At 33.7% G+C, this 25,735-nt stretch overlaps 2 protein-coding genes across 9 annotated transcripts; both read left to right on the forward strand.

Moving 5' to 3' along the window:
- The first annotated feature begins 210 nt into the window (after nucleotides 1–210).
- LOC111059932 (eukaryotic translation initiation factor 4E type 2) lies at nucleotides 211–25,152 on the forward strand. Of its 8 annotated transcripts, none has more exons than XM_039433942.1 (7): nucleotides 211–504; nucleotides 5,307–5,370; nucleotides 13,291–13,533; nucleotides 15,025–15,177; nucleotides 15,679–15,815; nucleotides 20,369–20,452; nucleotides 23,096–25,152. In XM_039433942.1, the coding sequence occupies exons 1-6, from the start codon at nucleotides 485–487 to the stop codon at nucleotides 20,409–20,411; spliced, it is 660 nt and encodes a 219-aa protein (XP_039289876.1). In that variant the 5' UTR covers nucleotides 211–484; the 3' UTR covers nucleotides 20,412–20,452; nucleotides 23,096–25,152. The 8 variants fall into 8 exon arrangements, with proteins under 8 accessions (XP_039289876.1, XP_039289865.1, XP_039289892.1 ...); XM_039433913.1 differs by lacking the exon at nucleotides 5,307–5,370 and adding an exon at nucleotides 1,511–1,574 and having other exon boundaries at nucleotides 224–504; XM_039433921.1 differs by lacking the exon at nucleotides 5,307–5,370 and adding an exon at nucleotides 1,511–1,574 and having other exon boundaries at nucleotides 224–504; nucleotides 23,125–25,152.
- Nucleotides 6,790–10,840, forward strand: LOC120352629. The gene is made up of 2 exons (XM_039433968.1): nucleotides 6,790–8,147; nucleotides 10,458–10,840. Exons 1-2 carry the CDS (start codon nucleotides 8,041–8,043, stop codon nucleotides 10,786–10,788), a joined length of 438 nt encoding a protein of 145 aa, XP_039289902.1. The 5' UTR covers nucleotides 6,790–8,040; the 3' UTR covers nucleotides 10,789–10,840.
- Nucleotides 25,153–25,735: the final 583 nt, after the last annotated feature.

Here is a 25,735-nt window from a genome sequence, read left to right on the forward strand (position 1 = left end):
ATCAAGCAGGCAAGCAAACTAAAAATTGCAAAAAACTTTATCAAGCTAACATTTTTGAGCACTAATATTATTTAATTTGAAAAAATCATTATTCTTCATTGAAAACAACATTGCTAATAAATCTATCTATTTTAGTTTTAAATTCTGAGTAGCCATCAACTTTTAACTTGCATTGGTATGGTTGGTGTCCTTGTTTAAAATCCACGATCACAAAAGAATACACAAACACATGTAGAAAGAGAACACGAAAACAGTGCTGAATTGCTGAAGAATCTGATGAAAGTGTGTTTCTAAAATATTGGATTCCATGTTTTTCATCTTTTGAAATTTATAAAAAGAACTGTATTATAATTTTATTTTTAATCAGATTCAACTGTTAATGATTATTTGCTATTTTATTATTGTAATTTTTAAAAGTTGTTAATATAGCATTCCGTAGAATTTATTGATAAGCTTCTTTATCTGTCTGTACTAAAAAATCGCTATGAGTAATAAATTTGACGCGTAAGTAAAATTATTTATCTTACAATACCTAATAAACAAGTTCATTGGCATTGATACATTCTAGACATTATTGTTATTATCTTTAATAATCATGTCTAAACATTTGCTGTCTAACCTCAAAATGACAAATTCCTTGAATAAAGAAGTTACAATAATTTAAATAATTAATTTTATTATTAATCTACATAATTTCACTTTTGTTGTTAGTCATTCTAAGTTTTATGTAGACTTGTAATATGCATTATGTGTCATTGTGTCATGGATATAGGCATGGCATGGCAACTTGGTTGAAAAGGCTTGTATCTGAAACTGAATATTGTTAATTTTCAATGAATAAGAAAACGTGTAAAAAATAAATTATTTTAGGATCTTTATAGAAACTATACCGTAGGCTACACATTCTATTTTTTTATCTACTTGATAACCATTAACGCTTCGCAGCTTACTTTAAAAAATAAGTAAAAACACATTTTTAAATTTAATAATCTTTTATTTTGGTAGTACTTATCATATTATATTAATGATAGGCCTATAATTATCATTGTCATACTTGCCAAGACTTCTCATTGATATAATTATTTTGGCTATCATAGATCTAATAGACCTAAGTAAGTAATAAAACAAATAGTAAGTGAATAAAACTTTATTTAAAACTTTAGTTAAATCAGCTTGACTATAAATATATGCGTTGCCAGGATAATCTAAGATTTTCAAGATTTCACACTGGATTAAATCAGTGTTAAACAGTAGATAAAAATTATTCAATAAATTGTAACTTAAATGGTATAGGCCTAACAACACGTTTTATTCGTAAATAATTATTTTACACATGACTCAACATATAATCTCCAATGGTATAAGGTTTGAGTAACTTCACATTAATAATTGTTTGTATATTATGTACTACGTAAGCTATGTAACACTGCGATTTTTTCTTTCATTCACATTAAAATACCGGTACTGCAATTCTCCTAATTTTTGCTAACTTTATTTATTTATTTTTTAGGCTTAAAAATGATGATAGTGGAGATGAATCTGGAAATAAGGACTTGCACAATGCTGAGCTGCAAGTGAGTATCAAGTAAATTAAACCAAAATCACAAATTTTCAATCTAAAATTTACATTTTCTAAAATAATCCCAAACATGGTCCAGTGACATTTTTTTAATCCTTCCTTAAGAATTTTAATCCTTCAAATTTTGATTCAAGCACTAACGACGGAATAAGTGTGTTGAACTTGTGTGTACACACATGCTCGTCATACATTCTTGTGTCATTAACGAAAGGCTTCAAAGAAACGATTTTGTACTTCTTCGTTGCTTCTTGTTTTATGCTTCTTCTTTGTTTCTTATTTCTCCGTTTCTCTTTATTATTTTGGATCTTTATAATTTGTAATATTTTATATGTTTATTTAATTTTGTTGGTTGTTTATTTTATGTTAGAAGCTGCTGTCAAAAAGTTTTTTTCTTGTTCGAAGCCTTTTGTTAATGACACAACATGCATGAAGAGAAACAATTGTTCAACTTAGAGATGTTATCCTAGTGAGGAAAAATAATAAACCAATCAAGATTTACAATAGTATTCAGCACATAGTAGTAGGCATACCAACTCATTCAGATATTTAACAGTTGGAGAGCAAGATCTCATCCTGTCATTAACTCAAAACATACAATCAGTTGAGGACAAGGATATCTACAATTGGCAAACAAATAATTACAAACACAAAAATAACAATGGCTGATTTGGATTTATTAGACATTGAAGACTTTTCGAAGTCATTTGAAAATTGGGCTTTTGTTATAACAGCGTTATATCATACTTGGACTTCACCAAATTTCTCATTGATCTGAGGCAGATTTTGGATGATAATGGAAAGTATTTTCACATCGTTCTAGGAGATTTGAACATCAACACAAAAGAACCAAATCAGCACAGGCAACTAGAATACTACGATAATCTACTCAGTGAATATGGATTCCTAAATTGTATAAAGCAGGCAACTCGTATTGGAAATAATAGCGCTTCATGTATAGATCATATTCTGATAAACTAAAAAATATATAATACCAATAGTTTTCCCGAATTCTATCACAAATCATTTTATAACTATTCTGGGAATTGAATATGATGCGATGGAACACAATCACAACAGAAGAAAACCCTACTATGAAAGTATTGAATATAATAAACTTTCATTAGCACTAACAAATGAGACCTGGCATTCAGTATATCTGCAGGAATGCGCTGAGAATGCTTTGAAGAGGATGATAGAAGTACTGAAGAAATACACAGAAGAATTTTAAGTTATTAATAGAGTATCGCACATAAAAAGGAAAATTAAGTCTTGTATTACAAATGGATTAATTGCATCAATAAGGAAGAGAGATAAATTACACAGACAAAGCAAGAATAATACAGCGAATCTACAGCTTAGAGCGTATTATAGAAGGTACAGAAATCTACTAACAACTGTAATAGAAAATGCAAAGAAACAATACTTTTTAATGCGATTTGAAACTTCCAGCAACTCTAAGCAAACATGGAAGTTAAAAGAGAATCCCAAGTCTGGCGAAGAGTGGCCTACAGTGCTCCAGATGACCACTGGATGATAATATCCGAACTGCCTTCTTCTGCAGCATAAGAATACTCTCACAGTGTGAAGAGTGTCCCCACAGCAGTATTCCATATATAATGTGACTATGGAACAGTGAATAATAGGCCATAATCAAATGTTCCTCAGTCAGCAAGCACCTCAGTCTTCTCAACAGGTAGATCACACGAGACAGTCTTCTGCATACAGCATCCACATGAGCACTCCATGTTAACTTTGGATCGATGTTAAATCCCAGAAGCTTCACCGGTTCTGAATGATTGAAGTGGTTTCTCAGAGTGCACATGATATTCTGTGTCTTGCCGACGTTGAGCAACAGCTTGTTCTCCTGAAACCAGCGTTCTGCACCAGCAAAGGACTTCTCCAACTCAAGGGTGGCAGCTGCAGGCGAGGATCCTCTCCCAACAAGGGTTGTGTCATCCGCAAACAGCAGCTCACTTCCGCCGACTCTCAAATCGTTCATATGCAGGATGAACAGGACTGGCCCCAGGACAGAGCCCTGCGGTACCCCATGCCGTACATGCAGTTCGCCAGATGATGCACCCCGAACATTCACTATCTGCCTTCTGTCAGAAAGATAGGACTTGAAAGTGTCAGCAACAATGTCCGTTATACCATACTGACTCAACTTTCCAAGGAGAAGCTCATGAGACACACAGTCAAAAGCACGTGATAGGTCACACAGCCTCACTGCCACAGAATCTCCACTCTCGAATGCATCAATGACTTCGTTGATCAGGGCCAGCAGGGCGGTTTGTGTGGACTTGGACTTTCTAAAGCCATGTTGTCTATCAGACAGCAAACTATTCCTCTCAAGATGGTCCATTAGCTGATCCTTCATGGCAACCTCTAAGATTTTTCCGAGTAAGGGGGTAACAGTAATTGGTCGGAAGTTATTCTTGTCCTTCTCATCTCCCTTTTTGTATATAGGTACAGTTTTACCCAACTTCAAACAATTCGGAAAGTAGCCCAGTTTAAGACACTGACTAAAGACACTGGCAAGATGAGGTGCCATCTCATCAACCACTGATTTCAAGAAAGCCACAGTAAATCCATAGATGTCCTGAGAAGGTGAATTTTTAAAAGCAGTCACTATTTTCAATACATCATTCTTCGAGACTCTCCTCCATACAGAAAAGACAGCGGGTTGCGCTTCTACATTTCCAACACCATTTGGCTGAGTCACTGGAATCTGTTGAAGAATGGCCTCCACGGAGTTCAGATAGTGACTGTTCATAACATCTGGACTGAAATCACATTGAGGCTGTGTAGACGCTCTGCACTTGTTAATAAGCTTCCAGGCCGATTTACATGGGTTCTGAGAGTCAAGTATAGCATCAGCATTTTTCCTCTTAACTGCTTGGTCCACTCCTGATTGAGAAGCTTCCGTGCCCTTAAGTACCTGCTAAATGCTACTTCTTTAGTCATTGTGTCATGGATATAGGCATGGCATGGCAACTTGGTTGAAAAGGCTTGTATCTGAAACTGAATATTGTTAATTTTCAAAGAATAAGAAAACGTTTAAAAAATAAATTATTTTAGGATCTTTATAGAAACTATACCGTAGGCTACACATTCTATTTTTTTATCTACTTGATAACCATTAACGCTTCGCAGCTTAGGCTACTTTAAAAAATAAGTAAAAACACATTTTTAAATTTAATAATCTTTTATTTTGGTAGTACTTATCATATTATATCAATGATAGGCCTATAATTATCATTGTCATACTTGCCAAGACTTCTCATTGATATAATTATTTTGGCTATCATAGATCTAATAGACCTAAGTAAGTAATAAAACAAATAGTAAGTGAATAAAACTTTAGTTAAATCAGCTTGACTATAAATATATGCGTTGCCAGGATAATCTAAGATTTTCAAGATTTCACACTGGATTAAATCAGTGTTAAACAGTAGATAAAAATTATTCAATAAATTGTAACTAAAATGGTATAGGCCTAACAACACGTTTTATTCGTAAATAATTATTTTACACATGACTCAACATATAATCTCCAATGGTATAAGGTTTGAGTAACTTCACATTAATAATTGTTTGTATATTATGTACTACGTAAGCTATGTACTACGTAAGCTATGTAACACTGCGATTTTTTCTTTCATTCACATTAAAATACCGGTACTGCAATTCTCCTAATTTTTGCTAACTTTATTTATTTATTTTTTAGGCTTAAAAATGATGATAGTGGAGATGAATCTGGAAATAAGGACTTGCACAATGCTGAGCTGCAAGTGAGTATCAAGTAAATTAAATCAAAATCACAAATTTTCAATCTAAAATTTACATTTTCTAAAATAATCCCAAACATGGTCCAGTGACATTTTTTTAATCCTTCCTTAAGAATTTTAATCCTTCAAATTTTGATTCAAGCATATGTGTGGCCACTAACGACGGAATAAGTGTGTTGAACTTGTGTGTACACACATGCTCGTCATACATTCTTGTGTCATTAACGAAAGGCTTCAAAGAAACGATTTTGTACTTCTTCGTTGCTTCTTGTTTTATGCTTCTTCTTTGTTTCTTATTTCTTCGTTTCTCTTTATTATTTTGGATCTTTATAATTTGTAATATTTTATATGTTTATTTAATTTTGTTGGTTGTTTATTTTATGTTAGAAGCTGCTGTCAAAAAGTTTTTTTCTTGTTCGAAGCCTTTTGTTAATGATACAGCATGCATGAAGAGAAACAATTGTTCAACTTAGAGATGTTATCCTAGTGAGGAAAAATACTAAACCAATCAAGATTTACAATAGTATTCAGCACATAGTAGTAGGCATACCAACTCATTCAGATATTTAACAGTTGGAGAGCAAGATCTCATCCTGTCATTAACTCAAAACATACAATCAGTTGAGGACAAGGATATCTACAATTGGCAAACAAATAATTACAAACACAAAAATAACAATGGCTGATTTGGATTTATTAGACATTGAAGACTTTTCGAAGTCATTTGAAAATTGGGTTTTTGTTATAACAGCGTTATATCATACTTGGACTTCACCAAATTTCTCATTGATCTGAGGCAGATTTTGGATGATAATGGAAAGTATTTTCACATCGTTCTAGGAGATTTGAACATCAACACAAAAGAACCAAATCAGCACAGGCAACTAGAATACTACGATAATCTACTCAGTGAATATGGATTCCTAAATTGTATAAAGCAGGCAACTCGTATTGGAAATAATAGCGCTTCATGTATAAATCATATTCTGATAAACTAAAAAATATATAATACCAATAGTTTTCCCGAATTCTATCACAAATCATTTTATAACTATTCTGGGAATGAATATGATGCGATGGAACACAATCACAACAGAAGAAAACCCTACTATGAAAGTATTGAATATAATAAACTTTCATTAGCACTAACAAATGAGACCTGGCATTCAGTATATCTGCAGGAATGCGCTGAGAATGCTTTGAAGAGGATGATAGAAGTACTGAAGAAATACACAGAAGAATTTTAAGTTATTAATAGAGTATCGCACATAAAAAGGAAAATTAAGTTTGTATTACAAATGGATTAATTGCATCAATAAGGAAGAGAGATAAATTACACAGACAAAGCAAGAATAATACAGCGAATCTACAGCTTAGAGCGTATTATAGAAGGTACAGAAATCTACTAACAACTGTAATAGAAAATGCAAAGAAACAATACTTTTTAATGCGATTTGAAACTTCCAGCAACTCTAAGCAAACATGGAAGTTAAAAGAGAAATAACTGAAGTGCAACTGTCAAGAACACAAATTCACCAAATCAACTTGGGAGAGAATTGAAATTGGGAGATGAATAAGGATATGGAAAATTATTTCAATGAATTTTTATTATTATTGGATCAAAACTGGCCCAGGACATTCTAAATGGCGATTGTAATGGCGCAGATGAGCATGCGGCAGCTGATCAGAGAGTCTGCCGGTCACTATTCTTTGCACCTGTCAGTGAGGACGAAATGATAAAAATCATAAATAGTCTTAAAGCTAATAGTGCACCTGGACTCGATAATTTAAAGCCAGATTTTTTCAAACAGAATAATACTATACTTGTCAAGCTTTTAACACATATTGCAAACAGAATTTTTGAGGAAGGTGTTTTTCCACAGTGTCATTTGTCCAATCTTCAAAACAGGAGATAAGAAAGATGAATTGCTACAGACCCATATCATTACTCAGTACATTATCGAAATTTTTTGAAAAGTGTATCAAAACAAGACTGATCAGCTTTCTTGAAAAAATAATCTTCTATCGCCAAACTAATATGGTTTTAGTTCTAGTCGCAGTACAAATGATGCTATCCACTATGTGTATGTTACCACTCAGATTGCCGATAAAATAAACACTGAAGAGAAACCATTAGCAATATTCTTCAAGCTTTTGATACGGTGTCACATGCCATTCTTCTTTCAAGGCTAGATAACTATGGAATAAGATGAGTCGCATGGAATCTGTTCAAGAGCTACCTATCAAACCGAACACAATGTGTCAGAGTCAATGGATGTACAAGCAACAAGCTGACTGTGAAGTATGGAGTGCCACAAGGAACAGTAAACAGTACTATGACCAATTCTATTTCTGCTCTACATAAATCCATTATGCAACATGGAAATTAATGGATCAATCACCACCTTTGCAGATGACACTGTCCTACTGTTCTCTGAACCGACCTGGGAGATGACCTAGAGAGAAGCTGAGACTGGACTTCAGAGGGTGTCTCACTGGTTGAATGAAAATCTGCTAACATTAAACTATTAGAAAACCTTCTTTCTGACCTTTTAGGCGACTCAACAGGAAATGAGATAATAATCAAGAATCAACGGAATAACACTTCATATTCAATTCTATTCTATTCATACACAGTTCACAAGAAACAGTCACAAATACCTGGGAGTTACAATGACTCTGCGCTGGGATCATCATCTCAATGAATTATGCGAGAGACTGAGGAAGACCATCTACAGATTCAGGATCCTGAAGACACTGGTCGACAAGGGATGTCTAAAGTTAAGTAAACGGAACACGTGACATCCTTTTTAAAAAGATTTATTCAAGAAACAAACCGGCATAGTGACTGCCCAAAATACAGAAATGAGACAAAGAATCTTAATTACTAGAGCTTATATACTATTCTAAGTGCTGTATCAGCTACTATACAATAACAATGGGTATAACTTCTCCCTCCCCAAGTTTGGAGCTGTCCTCAGCGACCAAAAACTGATAAGACCCAAAATACAAAAACTGGTTAAAAACAATATAAAATAATACTCAACTAAGTTATCAATACATACCAATACAAAAGTGTGAGAACAATTTTTCAAGTAGGAGTTTCGGTTGGGAGGTACGGTCCGCCTAAGTTACAAGCTATTTGTTTCTTATCAGGAATATTTCGATTACAAAATTTTAATGAGATTTTACATTTGTAATAAATAATTGCAATTATTATCAACAGCACAAAAATTCCAATTGGGAAAAGAATATAATGAAGTAGGTAATTGCTTTCAGCTGTAAAATCCTCTATAATTTCTAGTGGTTCTATATTTAGATTAGCTTTATGGATCAAGTCGAAAGATAGATTTGTATATAGTGTTCTCGCAGGTTGTTCTGAGGGTAAGGATACAATGCTTTCCCAATAAACGTATAATTCTAAAAAATTAAACAGCTTTTCTGATTCTTCAAGGTTCAGTAATTGAGTCTTCCTTGGATAAATTGTAATGTTTTGATTTTGTTTACTTATAGTGCAAGTAGTAATATTGAACATTAAATATTTATTTATGACTTGAACGTATCTTATAAAAGGTTGAGCCTCACTTATAACCAAAGATTCACAATCATGAAGGTCCTTATCGTCTAAAAGTTGACTTATACACTTATTAACTATTCTAGACATATTCTTACAATAATAATTATTTCTTATTAGTAAACAATCTCCTGTAAACAATGAGTTATCTTTTCGAATTATGAAGGACGGATGTTCAACAATTGTTCGCAACTCATTTCCTTTTACGACTGGGTAAGATAGGAGAAAAAATGTCTCATAGGCATGAGAATACAAAGGCAATTGTATAAAATAAGTAATGAAATCATCTTTCACATGACAATGTGCAGACCCTAGCTGCCACAAAATTTCGGGTTCATCAGAAATGAGAGACAATTTAGCCGAATGAATTAATAAAGACAATTCGTTTCTAGACAGAATACTTGAATGGATTATGTTTAGTCGACAAAATTCTAAGCTCACCATAATATCGTCTATTTTATTTTTTATGAGAGTCAATGTGTTGAATAAGAAAGAATGTTGTTGAGTTAGCTCTATTGAAGTGAATTGAGTGGTGATTGAATTAAAATAATTTTTCAGCTTGACAAATCAAATTTTCTAATAGTAAACCTGTAACACCATCTAGCTTATACTTAGTAATTACATTTGTACGTTTTTCATTAAGTCTGTTCAAAAATTCAATAGGATGTTCCCTTTGATAGGATTTCATCACAGTCAACTCAGCAATGAGTTCAGGTACAGATCTGTTATCAGCAAAATTTTGTTTTAGTGATTTTATCAAGTCTTTTATTGAAGAACAACTGTTGTTGAATGCTACTGCTTCGGCTGGTCCTTCAAGTTTGCACATAGCAGCTTTGAAAAGAATCCAGTGATTAGCTTCTTTTTCTTGAATGTTATCAGCACAGTAGCTGATAGAAAGGTCTTTGCAAGTAGATATGAATTGATGTAACTTGTGAGAAGTACCATCGTAATGAGGTATATATCTCAAGAGTTCATGTGGAATAGGTTTAGTGATTGTTGCCATTTTTGAAATATCTGAAGTTGAAGATAAGACTGGATGCAGTTTTGAGGGTTTGATGAAGTTCTTTTGTTTGGTACTCACAACTGGTTTGGAGAGCGTACTTGGATCGTCCTGGTCCTCGTCCGTGGATGAATCCGTGTCGCTTGGTTCTCTGTTGGTTAGGGGCCGCCAGGTGTTGTTTCTCTCTGCCAGGATGGAAGGCTGTGCACTTGGTTCCAGAGTGATGAGGGTAGGCCGCAGATGAGGAGTTACACTCGCGTTTTGGATTCGAGACAGTTGGTCGCGAAAAAAAAGTTAATTGAACTTTACCGAAACGTCTGCGGTCCCGTTTGTTCGGGCGCCAGTTAAGTAAACGGAACACGTGACATCCTTTTTAAAAGATTTATTCAAGAAACAAACCGGCATAGTGACTGCCCAAAATACAGAAATGAGACAAAGAATCTTAATTACTAGAGCTTATATACTATTCTAAGTGCTGTATCAGCTACTATACAATAACAATGGGTATAACTTAAGAGTTATCTACTTCTCTCTAGCACAGTCCCTCATCCTGTATGGGATTGTAGGATGGGGAGGTACAAGCTTCTTGCACATCGAACCGCTCCTCAGGGTACAGAGGCTGATCATGAGGGTCATCAACCAGAAGCATCCACGCTATTCATCAGACCAACTATTCAATGAGTTTGACGTGATGGATCCAAGACAGCTTTACTCCAAGGAGATACTATGCAGATTACACAAGAACCCAATTCAAACCAGAAACCACAATCACAACACAGATACAGGAATATTCTCATTACCAATGTTGCAAGGAAGGCACTATACCAGAGAAATTTCAATCATTTAGCACCAAAATTATATAATCGAATTCCTGCAAACTTTAAACAGATTAATCATCCTAGAAAGTTCAAAACAATAGTTCACAATTGGTTGATGAGCAAAGGAAGACAGAACATAGAAAACCTTATTTCAAACAACAACTAACCACCTAATGACTTACTAAACTCTAACTAATTAATAATCCGCACAAAAAAGAAAACAAACAAAACCTACTGTATAACATGGTACGCCATAGTGGACTATAGGTCAATTTCCACACAGAAAACACTAAGCATGTAAAGGACTCATTATAAGAAAATTTTATTGTAACTAACTATTGTATGTAATTGTAATTTATCTAATATTTTCTGTAATTCGTGTAGTAGTTTTAGTTTTTTGGGAAATAAACATTTATTTATTTCTCTGCGCTGCATATTCCTCCAAGTCTGAAGTAAATTTTCACGGACTATAATAGTCCTGTTAATCCAGTCACCAGGTACTTTTTGATGGAAAAAACTCTGAACACGCTAATTTTTTTGTAAAATAATTCTGGAGTATTGGACATCCTTGATACAAAAAGTAGACATAGCTCTGGAGCTTTTGCTCCACAGATGTTCGGCTCCTTTCTCAGTTCTTTGAGATTTTTGCCGAATCGATCCATCGGACGAAATAGTATATTTCGCACCTAGAGCAGAAAATGAGATTTTTCCAGCTCGAAATCGGTTTTCAAGTCCGAGGCCGTAGGCCGAGGACTAGAAAAGATTGAGAGCTGGAAAAACATTTTTGCCCGTGGTGCGAACGATATTTTTCGCCACACTGCAGGTATTGCTGACAAAATAAATAAAGAATACAAAATAAAGAATACTCGTTACGCTATCGTACCTATCTCTTGTTTTTAGTGGTAGAAGATTTGCAGTCAGGATTTCAGATTCTTTTAAAATTTCACTTGGAATACCACAGTCATCTTCAAGCATTTTTGAAAATTCGGAATGCACTAATCAACAATAAATAATTGAATAAAACTGGTTGCGAAGTGAATTAGTTTGATTCGAAACTGGAACTGAAATCATGGCTACTTCAGCTGATGATGAAAGTGGCCACTCGCCCGATCTAGCGGATGACTTATTAACACTTCCATGAGCGGCTGGAAAGAGACAACTTTCTGGCCTAGCCCGGAAAAGAAACCCGTTTCTGACGTCGTCTGCAAACAAGGTCTTTCAGATCTACGTAGGGACTGGTAAACAGCTGCTTTCTGTGCAGTGTGGCGAAAAAATCAATTTAGCCTTTTTCTTTGATAATACTATTTCGAATGAAATGAAATAATTTGAGCTCTCCAACTCCATTGAGTGCTGAGTTACAATTTTTCAAAAATGAGTAATTTTTTGAAAAAACAGAAATGGATTTCAGTTTCAATAATTCTGAAATAACCTTTCAATATTAAATTTATACTGGTACCGATAACTGAAGGCCAAGTCCAGTATTTTCAAAGTTTTCAACTCATAAAATATAATTTTAGGTATAATTCATGTTTCTCATATTGTAATATCTGAACAAATTCAAAAATAATTTTTTTAAATCAATTATGCGGCTTTGTGTCTACTCAAGTTTTTTAAAAATAAAACATGGCGGATGATCTGAAGATTGTTTACATCTGTACAGTCACTGTCAAAAGTAAAAATAATAGATTTCTGGCAAACTGACAACATTGCAAAGCTAGTAAAGGATAGCGCTATCTGCTTTGTCAAATAATAGAAAAGGATAGCAACACGATTGTCATTCAAATACAGCCATTATAACGTGGATCTCACTCTAGGAGAAATGCCATTGTCGTGGACATTACTGTCCAAACTGCGCCATCTTATCAAATGAAAAAGTCATATTCTATTATATTGTCAAGTCACATATTGTTTCATTGTTAAATTTATCATCCTTTTTTATTTTGTCCGAGTAATCTCATTTCAATTAATTGAATGTCATTGTAATGTATCGTATAGAGTCCGTTTGTATTGTATGTAAAGTCAGTAACATCAGGATTCATTTTAATAATGTAAGAGGTCTCCGCCTCTCCAGAGCCCAGAGACTCGGCGACCTCCTCACTCATTCCAAACAACCTTATCGCAGGAGTAACAGAGGAAAAATAGTATTTTTAGGAAATCTTAGATAGTTACGGTAAATCGCCTGAGTTCCAATTTAAATACTTTTAAAATTCCTAAAATTGACCGATGACTTAGGAATCAGCTCCTCAAGTGGTTACCCGTTCGACAGGCGCAGCCGGTGCATCAACCTTTTCTTATCTCAGAAATAAAAAAAAAGCACGACCACGATGTTTATTCGAAAAAACGGTTGTGATCTAGCTAAAAAACGTTTGATCATACTTGGGATCAAACCCTGTATTTTTGGAATGTTGAACTTCATCCATTCAGCTAATAATCTTAATCAATTCATTACTAATCTTCTTGATCAATTTATGACTAATCATATTGTACTCTCTAGTTCTTGTTTTTCAATTTTGGATGATTTTATTTTCCAGACACCTGTGATAATCCCTCATGGTGACCATAAACTGCAGTACAATTATTGGTTATGGTATAGTTGTCGGCCTCCGGGAAAGCAAACTGTTGTTCAGAGCTACGACCAACATCTGAAGTTGATAGGAAGGTTTGGCTCTGTTGAACAATTCTGGGCCATCTACAGTCACCTTGTTAGACCTTCTGAGCTTCAGAGTCATAGTGATTTCCACCTTTTTAAAGTTGGCATCAAGCCAATGTGGGAGGTAAACATTTCACCATCATAGCATAGCTTTATACAAGTTAGGATTGCGATTAATCAAATAGTCTTTTTAAAAAATGAATTTATTCGTTAACCACATATTACAATAATTTTATATCTCGCGATAGAGCTTCGTTCGCTATGTCCGCTAGCTTGAAACTGACTACTAAATACAATGTTACCTTCCACTACAACTACTATGCTACATCAACAATAATGGAATGAGGATTGCTGACTATATAAGTAATTAGCTATATAACTTACATTTATGAAATTGTTAATAATTTTGTAACATGCACCGGGTTCGATTCCCGGGCTGGCAAATAATTTTTGGATAGTAGCTCAAATAGAGTTTCTAACCAGCTGTTAACCCTGTTGTCAATATTTGCAGTAGCAGAAGTCTTCAGGATGATTTACAACATTTAATTAGGATTTTCGTTTAATAATAATTATTAACATCTAAGTAAGCGTTATAAAGGTGTTAAGATGGCGCCACCATACTGCATATTTTTCCATTTATGACCGAATTAACATAATTATTTTCAAAATCGAAAATAAATTGGCACCTTTCGGAAACTGTAATACTAGGTGTTAGTAGTTTCAGTTCTGCTATTCTTTCAACTTATAACCATGAAAAGCTTGTTTCTTGACAAAAGTTTCACTGTGATAATAGTAAATGACTGTAATAACTGCATTTGTGTAGAATCTATGAGCAGATATGTTCTATAAATAATTTAAAAGTTCAACTTCGTCAGGGAAAACAGGAAATAAGTTGAATAAGGCTGTTAAGATATGGATATACATCATAAGGATGTTGGCTGTACTGCAAGTACCCGATTACATTCCTATTTCATTTGTGAACTATTTTCTACATTATCCTTTTAATCTAGAAGTAAATAATTCTGAATGAAAAAATTTATTCATTACCAACTTCTTGGTTTTCGTATTTTCCTGATGTGTCGCTGGGGAGCATTTAAATACAAAATGCAACATTTCCAATGCTCACCTTATGAACTCACTAAAATACTTTTAACTTTTATGACAGTCCCTGCCTCTGATAGTGGCTTCGAATTTTGGTGTTTATAGCGGACAAAATGCATCAAAAACTAAGTCGAGTTTCTGTTCTAAGCACTTGAATCAGAAACAAGAGAGTAGTGCTGGTTTCAAAACGCTAGTTTGTTGCTATGCCCAACTCCTAGAACAAATCTTTGTCTATGTCTATGTAATAACAATACTTTACAATTGTTTTATCGTATTTCAAAATTTATTTCACGTTCATTCGATCACAAAGTGTCTTGTTGTTGGGTTGTAAAACAATAAATCAACCTGTTCTTAGTCTTTGTACGTTCTATTATAAATTTTATAATACTTTCTGTAATCCATTATTTTGATATAATCAGTCTCAACTCTGTGATTTTGTCAAGAATCAGTATTTGTTTATTGTTGATAAACTATTGTAAACATCTAACATTTCAAATTTTCTCGTTTAATTTAGGATGAAGCTAATAAAAAAGGAGGAAAGTGGATCGTCAGGCTACGGAAAGGACTTGCTTCCAGATGCTGGGAAAATCTAGTTTTAGCAATGTTAGGTGAACAGTTCATGGTCGGACAGGAAATTTGTGGAGCCGTTGTGTCTATTAGGTTTCAGGTTAGTTGAATCATTTCATCAGTTAAGAGAAAAGAACAGTAGTTAGTATGCTTTATGACAAACTTGTATACTTGAATTTTTAAGATGATTTGAACCCAGAAAGGTAAATGTTTTTTTCAAGTCACATAGAATTTCATGGCTTCAAAAATATATTTGTGATTGTGGTTTTCAAATAGCAGCAGCCAGAGCTCTTCTCCTGATGAACTTACTACTATACCAAACACAAGAGCTCAATGTTTTAATGTGTCAAAGTTGGACTATTCGTATAATAAATATAGTAAAATTGATGCATATTATTTATTTCCATCCAATACTATTTTAATATAGAGAATGCTTATACCGTAATTCATAAAAACAAACTAATTTTTGAAACTATTTCTATAAAAATTTGGGAAAGGAACACTTTTGGGCTGAGCCTGTTTCTCCTTTGCCGATCATAAGAATGATCTATTTATCATTAAATGTGAAAAATAAAATGATGAACTTTTAATTTAATTGCAGGAAGATATAATCTCGGTATGGAATAAGACGGCTTCGGACCAAGCGACAACGGCGCGAATACGGGATACATTGAGGAGAGTGCTCAATTTCCCACCAAGCACCATTCTCGAGTATAAGACACATAACGACAGCTTAAAGTAAGAACCAGTACCAGTTCATTTTTCTTTTATGGAGATTCATAATATATTCCTTAATCGACTTAGTTGCACCTTGTTCAACTCCACAACAAGAATAAATTAAGTTTTCCACGTTGTCTCTCGCTACTGCTTAACTCAAATTCATAAGCTGTTTTCTCTTATTGAATAAAAAATTTAGTCACCTCAACTACTTATTTAGCCTATAGAAAAGTGGTTTGACAACTATATTGTATCGCAAACATTATTACTACAAAGAAAGTAATTTTTCCTTGCTGAGGATGAAGCTTAAAGGAGCCTTATTGGATTGGGTGGGATGATTAAGATGATGATGACCTACAGTTGTAGGTAGGTTTTTAACCCATCAAGCCTCAAGCTAGCCATCCTTTCAACGGGATAGCCGTGAGCACGGCGCTTATCTAATCTGTGCGATTAGAGATGATACTGCTGCTTGGCCAATCCCTACCCAAACCATGTTTCCTATCTCCAACGACCTATTTTTCAATAAATTTTAATTGAGCTGAGCAGTGAAATGATTCTGGGAAAGTGTACAGACATTGACGTACTTGTGCTAGAACAACACTTGGGGAGTCCGATCTCACTAAGCATCAAACATGCATCAAAATGTAGAAATCAACTTGAAAAAAGCCATCTGTAAACATTCCCATTAGAACCAATGTTTTTGCACAGCTATTGGGCCATATGAATAAAACCAAAGCATATGCTCATGAGCATTATAGAAGCATAAGCATTTGCTCATTTTTATATGAATAAGCTTTACCTTATACTCTTATCTTATGCTCCTGAACTCTGGAGCAAATGCTTACGTATTTTAATGATTTTTCATCAGCTGATTCGCCTTTGTGGCCTTACTTTGTTTTTATAGCTCACGTAAGCGCTAAATTAATATGCAAGTAGGAGACACCGCTTGTGTTTGCGTCGTCTGCTCTGTTTTCTATTTATGAATTGAGTTTTAGGTTAGTTGAGTTTAGAATTTTGAAATAATAGCGTGAAAAAATGTCATCTCTATAATAATCTTCAGCATAATCTTATAATATCAATAGCCTTCTTATAATCGTCTACACTCTCATCTTCTTAAATAACTATTTCCTATTTTGTGATGGCTATCTTTATACCAGATAGCAAGCTATCTTTTGTATTATTTATTCTTTTGTATTGATAATGGTGATATACAGAGTGATTCATAATTATGGTAAAATAATTTAATACGTGATAGTAGAGGTAAAAATAAGAAAAAAGTTCCCATAAACATATATCCATAAACGCTTCATTAGCGAGCTATACAGAGTGAAAGATTTCGCCCGGAATTCAGTTCCTCTGGTGACATACACCGATGCTGAATTGTTTGGGGACTTGTTTTTGAAAAACTTATGCTGGATTCATATGGAAAAATATCTGAAAAATTGAATAAAACTAGTCTGAAAGCTGTAGTTTGAGAAGTTTTTGAGAAAAAAGTTGAAATATGCAAAAAATCTAAGTAGAAAAACACAGACTTCTACGTTTGATGCCCAATAACTTTCTTTAATGACCAGTAAACAAATAATTTTTTGCGATAAAAATTGTAGAGAATTCAATTCTGAAAAAAATGATGTAAGCTGTGTAAACTAAATTTGAATAAAAGTTGGATAAAATGTATTCTTATGTAGTACATTACACCACAAAATTTGCTGTTTTATGAGGAGAGAACTAATAACTCATAGGTTGTAGCTGATTGCAAATAGAACATTGATTTTAAGAACAGCTGTTCCAAAACAGCTGATTTATTTTGTTTTGAATGAAAAAATATTTAAAAGAAATTATCAGCTGAAAATTATTTTCAGAAATATTTTAGCTCACTGTTGAACAAAAAACAAATTGTAAGTTAGGCCTAGTGTAGCCGCGCTGTGTTTTTTGTTTAATCTATTAACCAGTTATTTAAACTATTTCACTTTGCTCTTGTGTTAAGTGTTAACTTTTTAAAAAATGGCAGGTAATTTTAGACATTATTCATACTCCGAATTAGCTGACATGCATTTAATGTATGGAATGGGACACTACTGTAATAGTACTGAAGCAAGACGTTTGTATCAAGAGAACTTTCCTAACCGAGTATGTCCAAGTTCAAGGTTTTTTGTCACTATTCATCAACGTCTGTCTGAAACAGATTCTTTGATATCCAAAGAGCACATTTATGCAGGCAGACCCCGATCTACTAAGACTGTTGAGTTAGAAGAACAAGTTCTTAATGAAATTTATGAACATCCCGAGAAGAACACGAGAGAATTGTCAGTGCAGTTTAATGTCAATCAATCTTTTATTTGGAGGATACTAGAAGAGCAACAATTACATCCATACCACCTCCAGAAAGTTCATACTCTATTGCCACGAGACTGTATTCCCCGTGCTGGTATTTGCCGATGGTTTTTAGTAAAACTTGTTTACCCAAACTTTTTAACAACCGTTTCATTTACCGACGAGGCACACTTTACAAGAACAGCTATCGTTAATGTCCACAACCAACATATTTGGGCAGCTGAGAATCCTCATGCCATCAATCCTAATCTTCCACAACATCAGTTTTCAGTAAACATTTGGGCAGGAATCATAGGAGATCATCTACTTCTGTTCGAGCTTCCTCCCAGGCTTAATGGCATAATCTACTAGTCTTTTGGTATAAGTTTAATGTCATTTAGATATGCTACTTTCATATAAAAAAAACTTTTCATAAAAAACCGAATATTTTATCTGCAATCAGCTACAACTTATGAGTTATTAGTTCTCTCTTCATAAAACAGCAAATTTTTGTGGTATAATGTACTACATAAGAATACATTTTATCCAACTTTTATTTAAATTTAGTTTACACAGCTTACATAATTCTTTTCAGAATTGAATTCTCTACAATTTTTATTGCGAAAAATTATTTGTTTACTGGTCATTAAAGAAAGTTATTGGGCATTAAACGTAGAAGTCTGTGTTTTTCTACTTAGATTTTTTGCATATTTCAACTTTTTTCTCAAAAACTTCTCAAACTACAGCTTTCAGACTAGTTTTATTCAATTTTTCAGATATTTTTCCATATGAATCCAGCATAAGTTTTTCAAAAACAAGTCCCCAAACAATTCAGCATCGGTGTATGTCACCAGAGGAACTGAATTCCGGGCGAAATCTTTCACTCTGTATAGCTCGCTAATGAAGCGTTTATGGATATATGTTTACAGGAACTTTTTTTCTTATTTTTACCTCTACTATCACGTATTAAATTATTTTACCATAATTATGAATCAAACTATTTTTTTGATGAGCATGATCAAAAGGTTTTGCTCACGTTTATTCATAGAAAATGGAGCAAATGCTCCATATTTTAGAAGTATAAGCAAATGCTCAACTTTATTCATATGGCCCATTGTCTCTGCTCAGCTGAACAAATTCATTTTAAAGTGTCTCTTCATTGAATTACTTGATCTGATCGTAATTTGATAACTTCAAAAGACATCTAAGTACTTACTTCAAATTCAAATACATTTTTCATGGGTCTTTGTTAATAGTTGATATAGGCCTGAAGAATAACGGCAATTCTATTTCCATTCAGTGTAAGATGAGATTAACATTAGTATTGTAGGCAGCTGCTTGAGTGGCCTTTTTTCTTACCTGCTATTCAATAATTGACTTTAGTGGGGTGTTATTTATCAAAAGAACTAATTCTATTGTTTTGAGTCATTAATTGATTTTATATAATTTTTATTATATTTACTGGCAAAAAATGAAGTTTATGCATCAACATTATTGACAAAAATCGTTATTTTTTTCTAGTGCGTGGAAAAATAATCCGCTGTCAATGGCTTAGAAAAGAAGACTTCAGTAGTTATAATTTATTCGATCATAAAATTGAACTGTTCTATTGGATGTTGAACTAATATTATTCTATTTATAAAATGTTGGCAAGTTATATGAAAAATAAATGCTCATCAATGCTGTATCAATTTTAATGATCCCTTACCAAGTTCTCTGCAACATATCATTGTTACTCGCATGTAAAATAATTGATTCAATTTCACAACTCCACTCAAGCAATTATCTTGAATATTTTATACTTTGCGTCATGCTAGAGATGAAAACGATGGTAACGATGTTTATGGTAATTTCTTGAATGGTATGTTTTACTCTCATGCTCTGTCCACAAGGTCAGCTTTATCATAACAGTGTGCCCAATACTAACAGTGTTGTCAATCCATTAAGAATTGCAGCACGCCTTTTTATTATTCTTACCTCTTATTCTTTTGAATGGTAATTTGCAGAATTTATTACTGTATTTGTATGTTGATACACTCTCACAATGCCAGCTACTTATAGTTTATTCATAAATAACTGTAGAAACCCGACTTGAACTTCATTTTGCTGATTCATTAATAAGATAGTTTACAGTATTGAACAAGTATAATAATATAATATCCACGATTAAACGCGATAATATATTCATTTGTGATGTTTTCTAATGTGTTGATAATAAAAATAGCATTTGTTTCTAACCAACTAATATGTTGTGCTTCTTACAGAGATAACTCGAGTTTTAGAAACACTGATGTGTTCACTCGGTAGCAAAACAAACGGAGATGAGAACAGACTGCGAATTCCCGGCGGTAAATAAAACTAAACAAACTTTGTAAATAAATTCATTTGACTTGAATTGTAGATATTATCAATTCCATTATCACTCTTTAGAATAGTAATTTATTTATTTTTTTTATTGTTTACTAGAAGATTTATAATTTGCTATATACATGCTCTAAGTAATGTAAATGATTTTTTCTGACGCAATTGTACATTCGACTGCTGCGGCAGTGGAAGACTAGTAATTTGGGGTCCTTAGAACAAAGCCGACTTCGCACCAGTTGTCTCCGAGAAAGACTCGGATCTTGTGACGCGTCAAAGATCAAAATGCTCTAGCAACGCAGTGTAATGAGGACCAAGGCTTTTTAGAAAATATTGTCACTGGAGATGAGTCTTTAGTGTTCAAGTACGACCCATTTTCATTTTTCCACAACACATCCTAAAATGTCTGGGTCCTCGGCACAGAAACGTCTCATGGAAATGCCTGTAACAACTCTCCAACAAGGCGGATACAACTGGCGCGATGTCGGCTTTGTTCAAAAGACCCCAAATTACTGGTCTCACAGTGCCGCAGCACTCTAGAATGTACAATGGCTTCGAAAAATCATTGACATTAATTTCCGGATAATGACTCTTTATAAGCGTCTTCTATCGAATATTGTAGTTACTTTTTATTATTGCAAGATACTTTCCTCAGGAACAAAAGTTGATATATCTAAATCAAAGGAGTGATGTTGTAAAATGTGACATCAATTTCAAACCGGTATTGAATTAAATACTCATAGTTTAGAAGCTTTCAAAACTCCAACAATATGTGATAATCTCTGTAAGCATTCGCCTAGTAATGAAACCCGCACACAAGATTGAAAATGATATAATTATCTTGTTACATTGGAATGTTGTTTGTTTTCTGAAACTAACATTATGATTTGTGCCAAGGAAATGGGTGGGCCTATAATTCTATGTTTGATGTGTGCTACCCACATAATATTGTTTCTTTGCTTACTTGGCCCTCTCCCGAACAAATAACAGCCTTGCCAATTTGTGTAAAATTACGACTTTCTAAAATTTCTAATTTATCGACCACAGATCGAATTGTTTACGTACATGTCCTTGGCCCCCCCCCCACCTAGCCTAATGGCGATTTGAGCATTACACATCGTTTGTGACGACCACTCTGCGTTTCTGCAGGCAAACTAAACAAATTATTCAAAAATCCGATTTGGGGGGCTGGGGAAACAGGAGTCCCCCCACTTTTCAAGTTTGAGCATAGCAGTAACGATTTCGATTGTGCACGTACTTTCGCCGTTTGTGCAGTCATCAATACGAATTACAAGTAATGAGGGCTGGGGAAATGCTATCCACCCAAAAAGACAAAACACTCCAATTTTCGGCTTAATCGTTTGTGCTTCATTTGTGCACGTACATGTAACGTTTGTGCACACTTTTAAAGCAATAGAATGGGTCGTCGCAGGAGTGGGGGACCAAGGACATGTACGCGAATCGTTTTTTTGTAGAATATCATCCCTGATATTCCAGTAGTGATATTCGCTGAGGATGATGCTTACCCGAGTCGTAGAATGAATAATTGAGCAACTAATTCTATTGTTGAGTAAGCGACCTCTATTTATATCAACTTTCGATATTATTGAACAAAGTTACACGACAGTGAATTGTCCAGAAGTACAGAATTATACCGGCTGATAATTTATTGAATCTATTTCAGTAGTTGAAAACCCATAATACAGATTAGTCTACAGAGTAACAAAAACATTCAACCAGTTTTATTCAAGAAATCTCAAATTTAATTTTACATTAGCAAATTTTATTAGGCTGCAGATCCTGTAATAAACAATTTTAATCAGTTTTGTAATTCTAATTCGTATACATAACTTAATTCTAAGACTAATTTGTATGCAAGTAGGAACAGTTGAAAAAGAGATTTTTGGGATGCTTAATTTACACATTTTTGCTTCAATGAATGATCACCATTTACATGGCACGTATTTTTATAATAACCAATTGATGTAGTTCATGGCAATAGTCAAATGAGTCTATTCAAAAATTACTTTGTAAATTCAGGTTATTCAAATGATCTTATCTAAATATGAAAAAACGAAATGTCAAAAGTCGACTGATGAACTGAGAATTGTCTTTACTTCCGGTTTGCCCTGCTACCTGAATGGTATTTTATGTCCTTTAGTGAAAGTTGTGCGCATATGTCACAAAATTACAGTTTTGTGTATTTGTCATGTAACCCTCCAGATATTTTCGCCTGAACAGTGTAAAGCCGGAAAGTTAGTGCTATTCGTCTGTAAGGCAATGTGCACTGGGCTAGTTTGTGTGCACTTGCTGGTCAGCGGTTACAGAAGTCTGTTCGCCTGTCAGTCGAAAATACATGGCAAAACGTAACGTTGGTGGCTGGCCTAATGCGTACAAATGAAGTGGATTGGTGGTTTGCCAGTGCTGGCTATCATCGCCCTTCGTTGGCCATCGCTCCGACTTTTGTCCAGCGAAGGCCAGTGCTGGCATACCACCCATCCACACTCTTTGTCAACCAATGCTTGTTTTCTCCTGTTTTATCTTTTGCTATGTTGTTTTTCTGTGCAATTGAGTTACTTACTATAGGTCTAATATTGTTATTGCATTAATTTTTATTGTGTTCATTTTAGTTAATATATTCAATTTCTATCATGGATAGCGCTCTCTACCGCTGGCCTTGATGAGGCACTGGCCACATTGCAGTGTGGATGGCAAAACCAACGCGGCCAAGCATACCAGGCTGGGCCAACGTGTTGACTAGGCTCAAGGATGACTTCCTGCATCACTAAAACACTAATGCAATAGATAAACTCAACTGTGAACTCCAAAAACGAGCAGCAATAACAACATAGTATCCAAGTAGTTTAGTCTATAGGCCCTACCGATGGATGCTACGCAACTGATATAATTTGTAATTGGGATAAATTAACACACTCCTAGATACAAGGAAAATATAAAATTTATTCACATAATACCAAACACGAAATCCAAATTGGATTGAACACATTTTATTTACAAGTTATATAATAAAAATGCTGCTAACATACAAAACTGTACATTAATCACTTGATTGATATAAAAAAGAATTCCCAGAAAACGTTTGTGTAACAAGAAAAAAAATTAAATAGACTTTTGTTTATTAAAATTGTATAACAATGGATGGAGAAGGTAAGAGAGATTCAAGTAACAAATTAAAATTCTAATAGAATTACAAACTGACTGTCAGACTATTCAGATATTGACATATTGATCGGTAATGACATTATTTTTCAATAAGTCGAAATTTATGTCGCCTATTAAAATGCTTTTTCTATCTTCCACAATCACAAGATAAGTAGAGATGTCGAAATAATGAAAAATAAAAGTTGACGAAAAACCTTGTTGCATGTGCATTGAGTGAATAGATACGAGAAATGTGTCTAGTGAAATTGATAAAATCATGAGGATCTGAACAATAATTAAAAACTTGCTGAGTTATGGACCGTATGTGTACCACAATAGATTGAAACATGGTTGAATATTCTTATTTATACAACGCTCTGCTGATACATTAAGCACTATTGATTAAATCATGAGACCAGAAACATGTTTGTAAAAGAAGTAAAATTTATAATTATTGCTAACGAAAGAGGCTGACTATACTGTTTCACCGGTCAGTTCTGGGAGGATTGGAACACACTGTTATATGGGGCGACCATATTATACGCTTGGTAAAGGTTTACTTTCCAAGTAGCAGCTCAATTTATTAACAATTTGTTTCTCTTGATGTTGAGAATCCACAACCGATCGGTCAAAGCGGACAGTGTTGAGTGTTGGCCGGGCCGGGTCTCAGTGGTCAATTCTCAAAATAAAGAGAAAATGAAAATTGTATAATTTGTAGTTTTTGAATTATGGAGAGTACGACGGCGTCAGTGAATGAATATTTCATTTTATAATTTTTCCATCGTATGAGTTATTGCATGTTATTTTGGTAAGAGAAGCAAAATGGTAAAAAAACGAATTTAGAATAAAATGGTAGTGAATTTCAGAATTTTGGGATCTTTAATAGTTTTTCGAGAATAGAAATTTCATATTGCTGGATTAAGGACAGAAAGGAATAATAAGAGTAATGAAATTGATCAATAATAGGAACTTCTTTACTAAAATAACATACTAATTAATATGAAAAAATTACAAAGTGAAATTTTCATTGACCTACAAGTTAGTGAAGATTTTTTCCGTTTTATCTTAATTTGATTTCAATAGTCCTTTCTAAGGATATTAAATTTTCTTCAAAAGAAAATTATCAAAGCAGATTTGAATAATTTATTATATAATATAATATGGCTAAAATGCTTTTGAAACATCATTCAAGAACTCAATTTTACATTCTAATAGTAAGTAAAAATTTAAAAATCCATTAGAAAAATGACAATCAATTTTTTCATGGAAAAAACATAAAAAATGTTCATGTTTATAATATAAAAATGACATTGTCTCTGGAAGTGGGGATGTAGGTATACTTTTGAGTTCATATGATTTGATAAAGGAACGTAATAATGTGGAAAGCTAAAGAACAGTGCATACTAGCAAAAGCTGGCGATGAAGCAAGAAACACGTTCAGGAAAAAGTAGAGAAAATTATATTTTCTAGAAAATGAAAAAATTTCGTTGGATTGGATCACAAGAATTTGAGGTTTAATATGACTGAAAATCTGGACGGCCATATTGTATCCGCCATTTTTAATGCAACTTTATATTTTTAAATAGGAAGATGGTCATGCGATACATGATTTCGATACGGAATTTCAAGAGAAAATGAATGGCGAAAACCGCATATCGATATCTCAAACCGTTTCGAAGATACTCATATTATTAATCAATACTATTCAAAGCAGAAAGGAGAGAAAAAAATATGAGCCGTTCTCGGACTTTTCACCCACTCTGTATAGATGATTGTTCTAAACTAACAGTAATAAACTATATGACATGCTTACGACCGCTGTATACTTGTAGTAAATTAAATAGTGTAAGCAATGATTGTATTCATATATATATATATATATATATATATATATATATATTTTTTTTTTTTTTATTGTCATTAAAACTAGTCTCAGAGACTATCCATTAATTTTCATTTCACTATAAATCTTACACTATGAAAAGCTATAGAACTTCAGTTCATCCATTGATGATCCAGATGTCATTTATATAGATGTATAATTCAAAATCCCTCTGAGCGTATTTTTGTGCTCTACAATCTGAGATCAGGGAGAGCGCTCTATCTCA

This window comes from Nilaparvata lugens, chromosome 1, assembly GCF_014356525.2.
Source record: "Nilaparvata lugens isolate BPH chromosome 1, ASM1435652v1, whole genome shotgun sequence".
Lineage (NCBI taxonomy): Eukaryota > Metazoa > Arthropoda > Insecta > Hemiptera > Delphacidae > Nilaparvata > Nilaparvata lugens.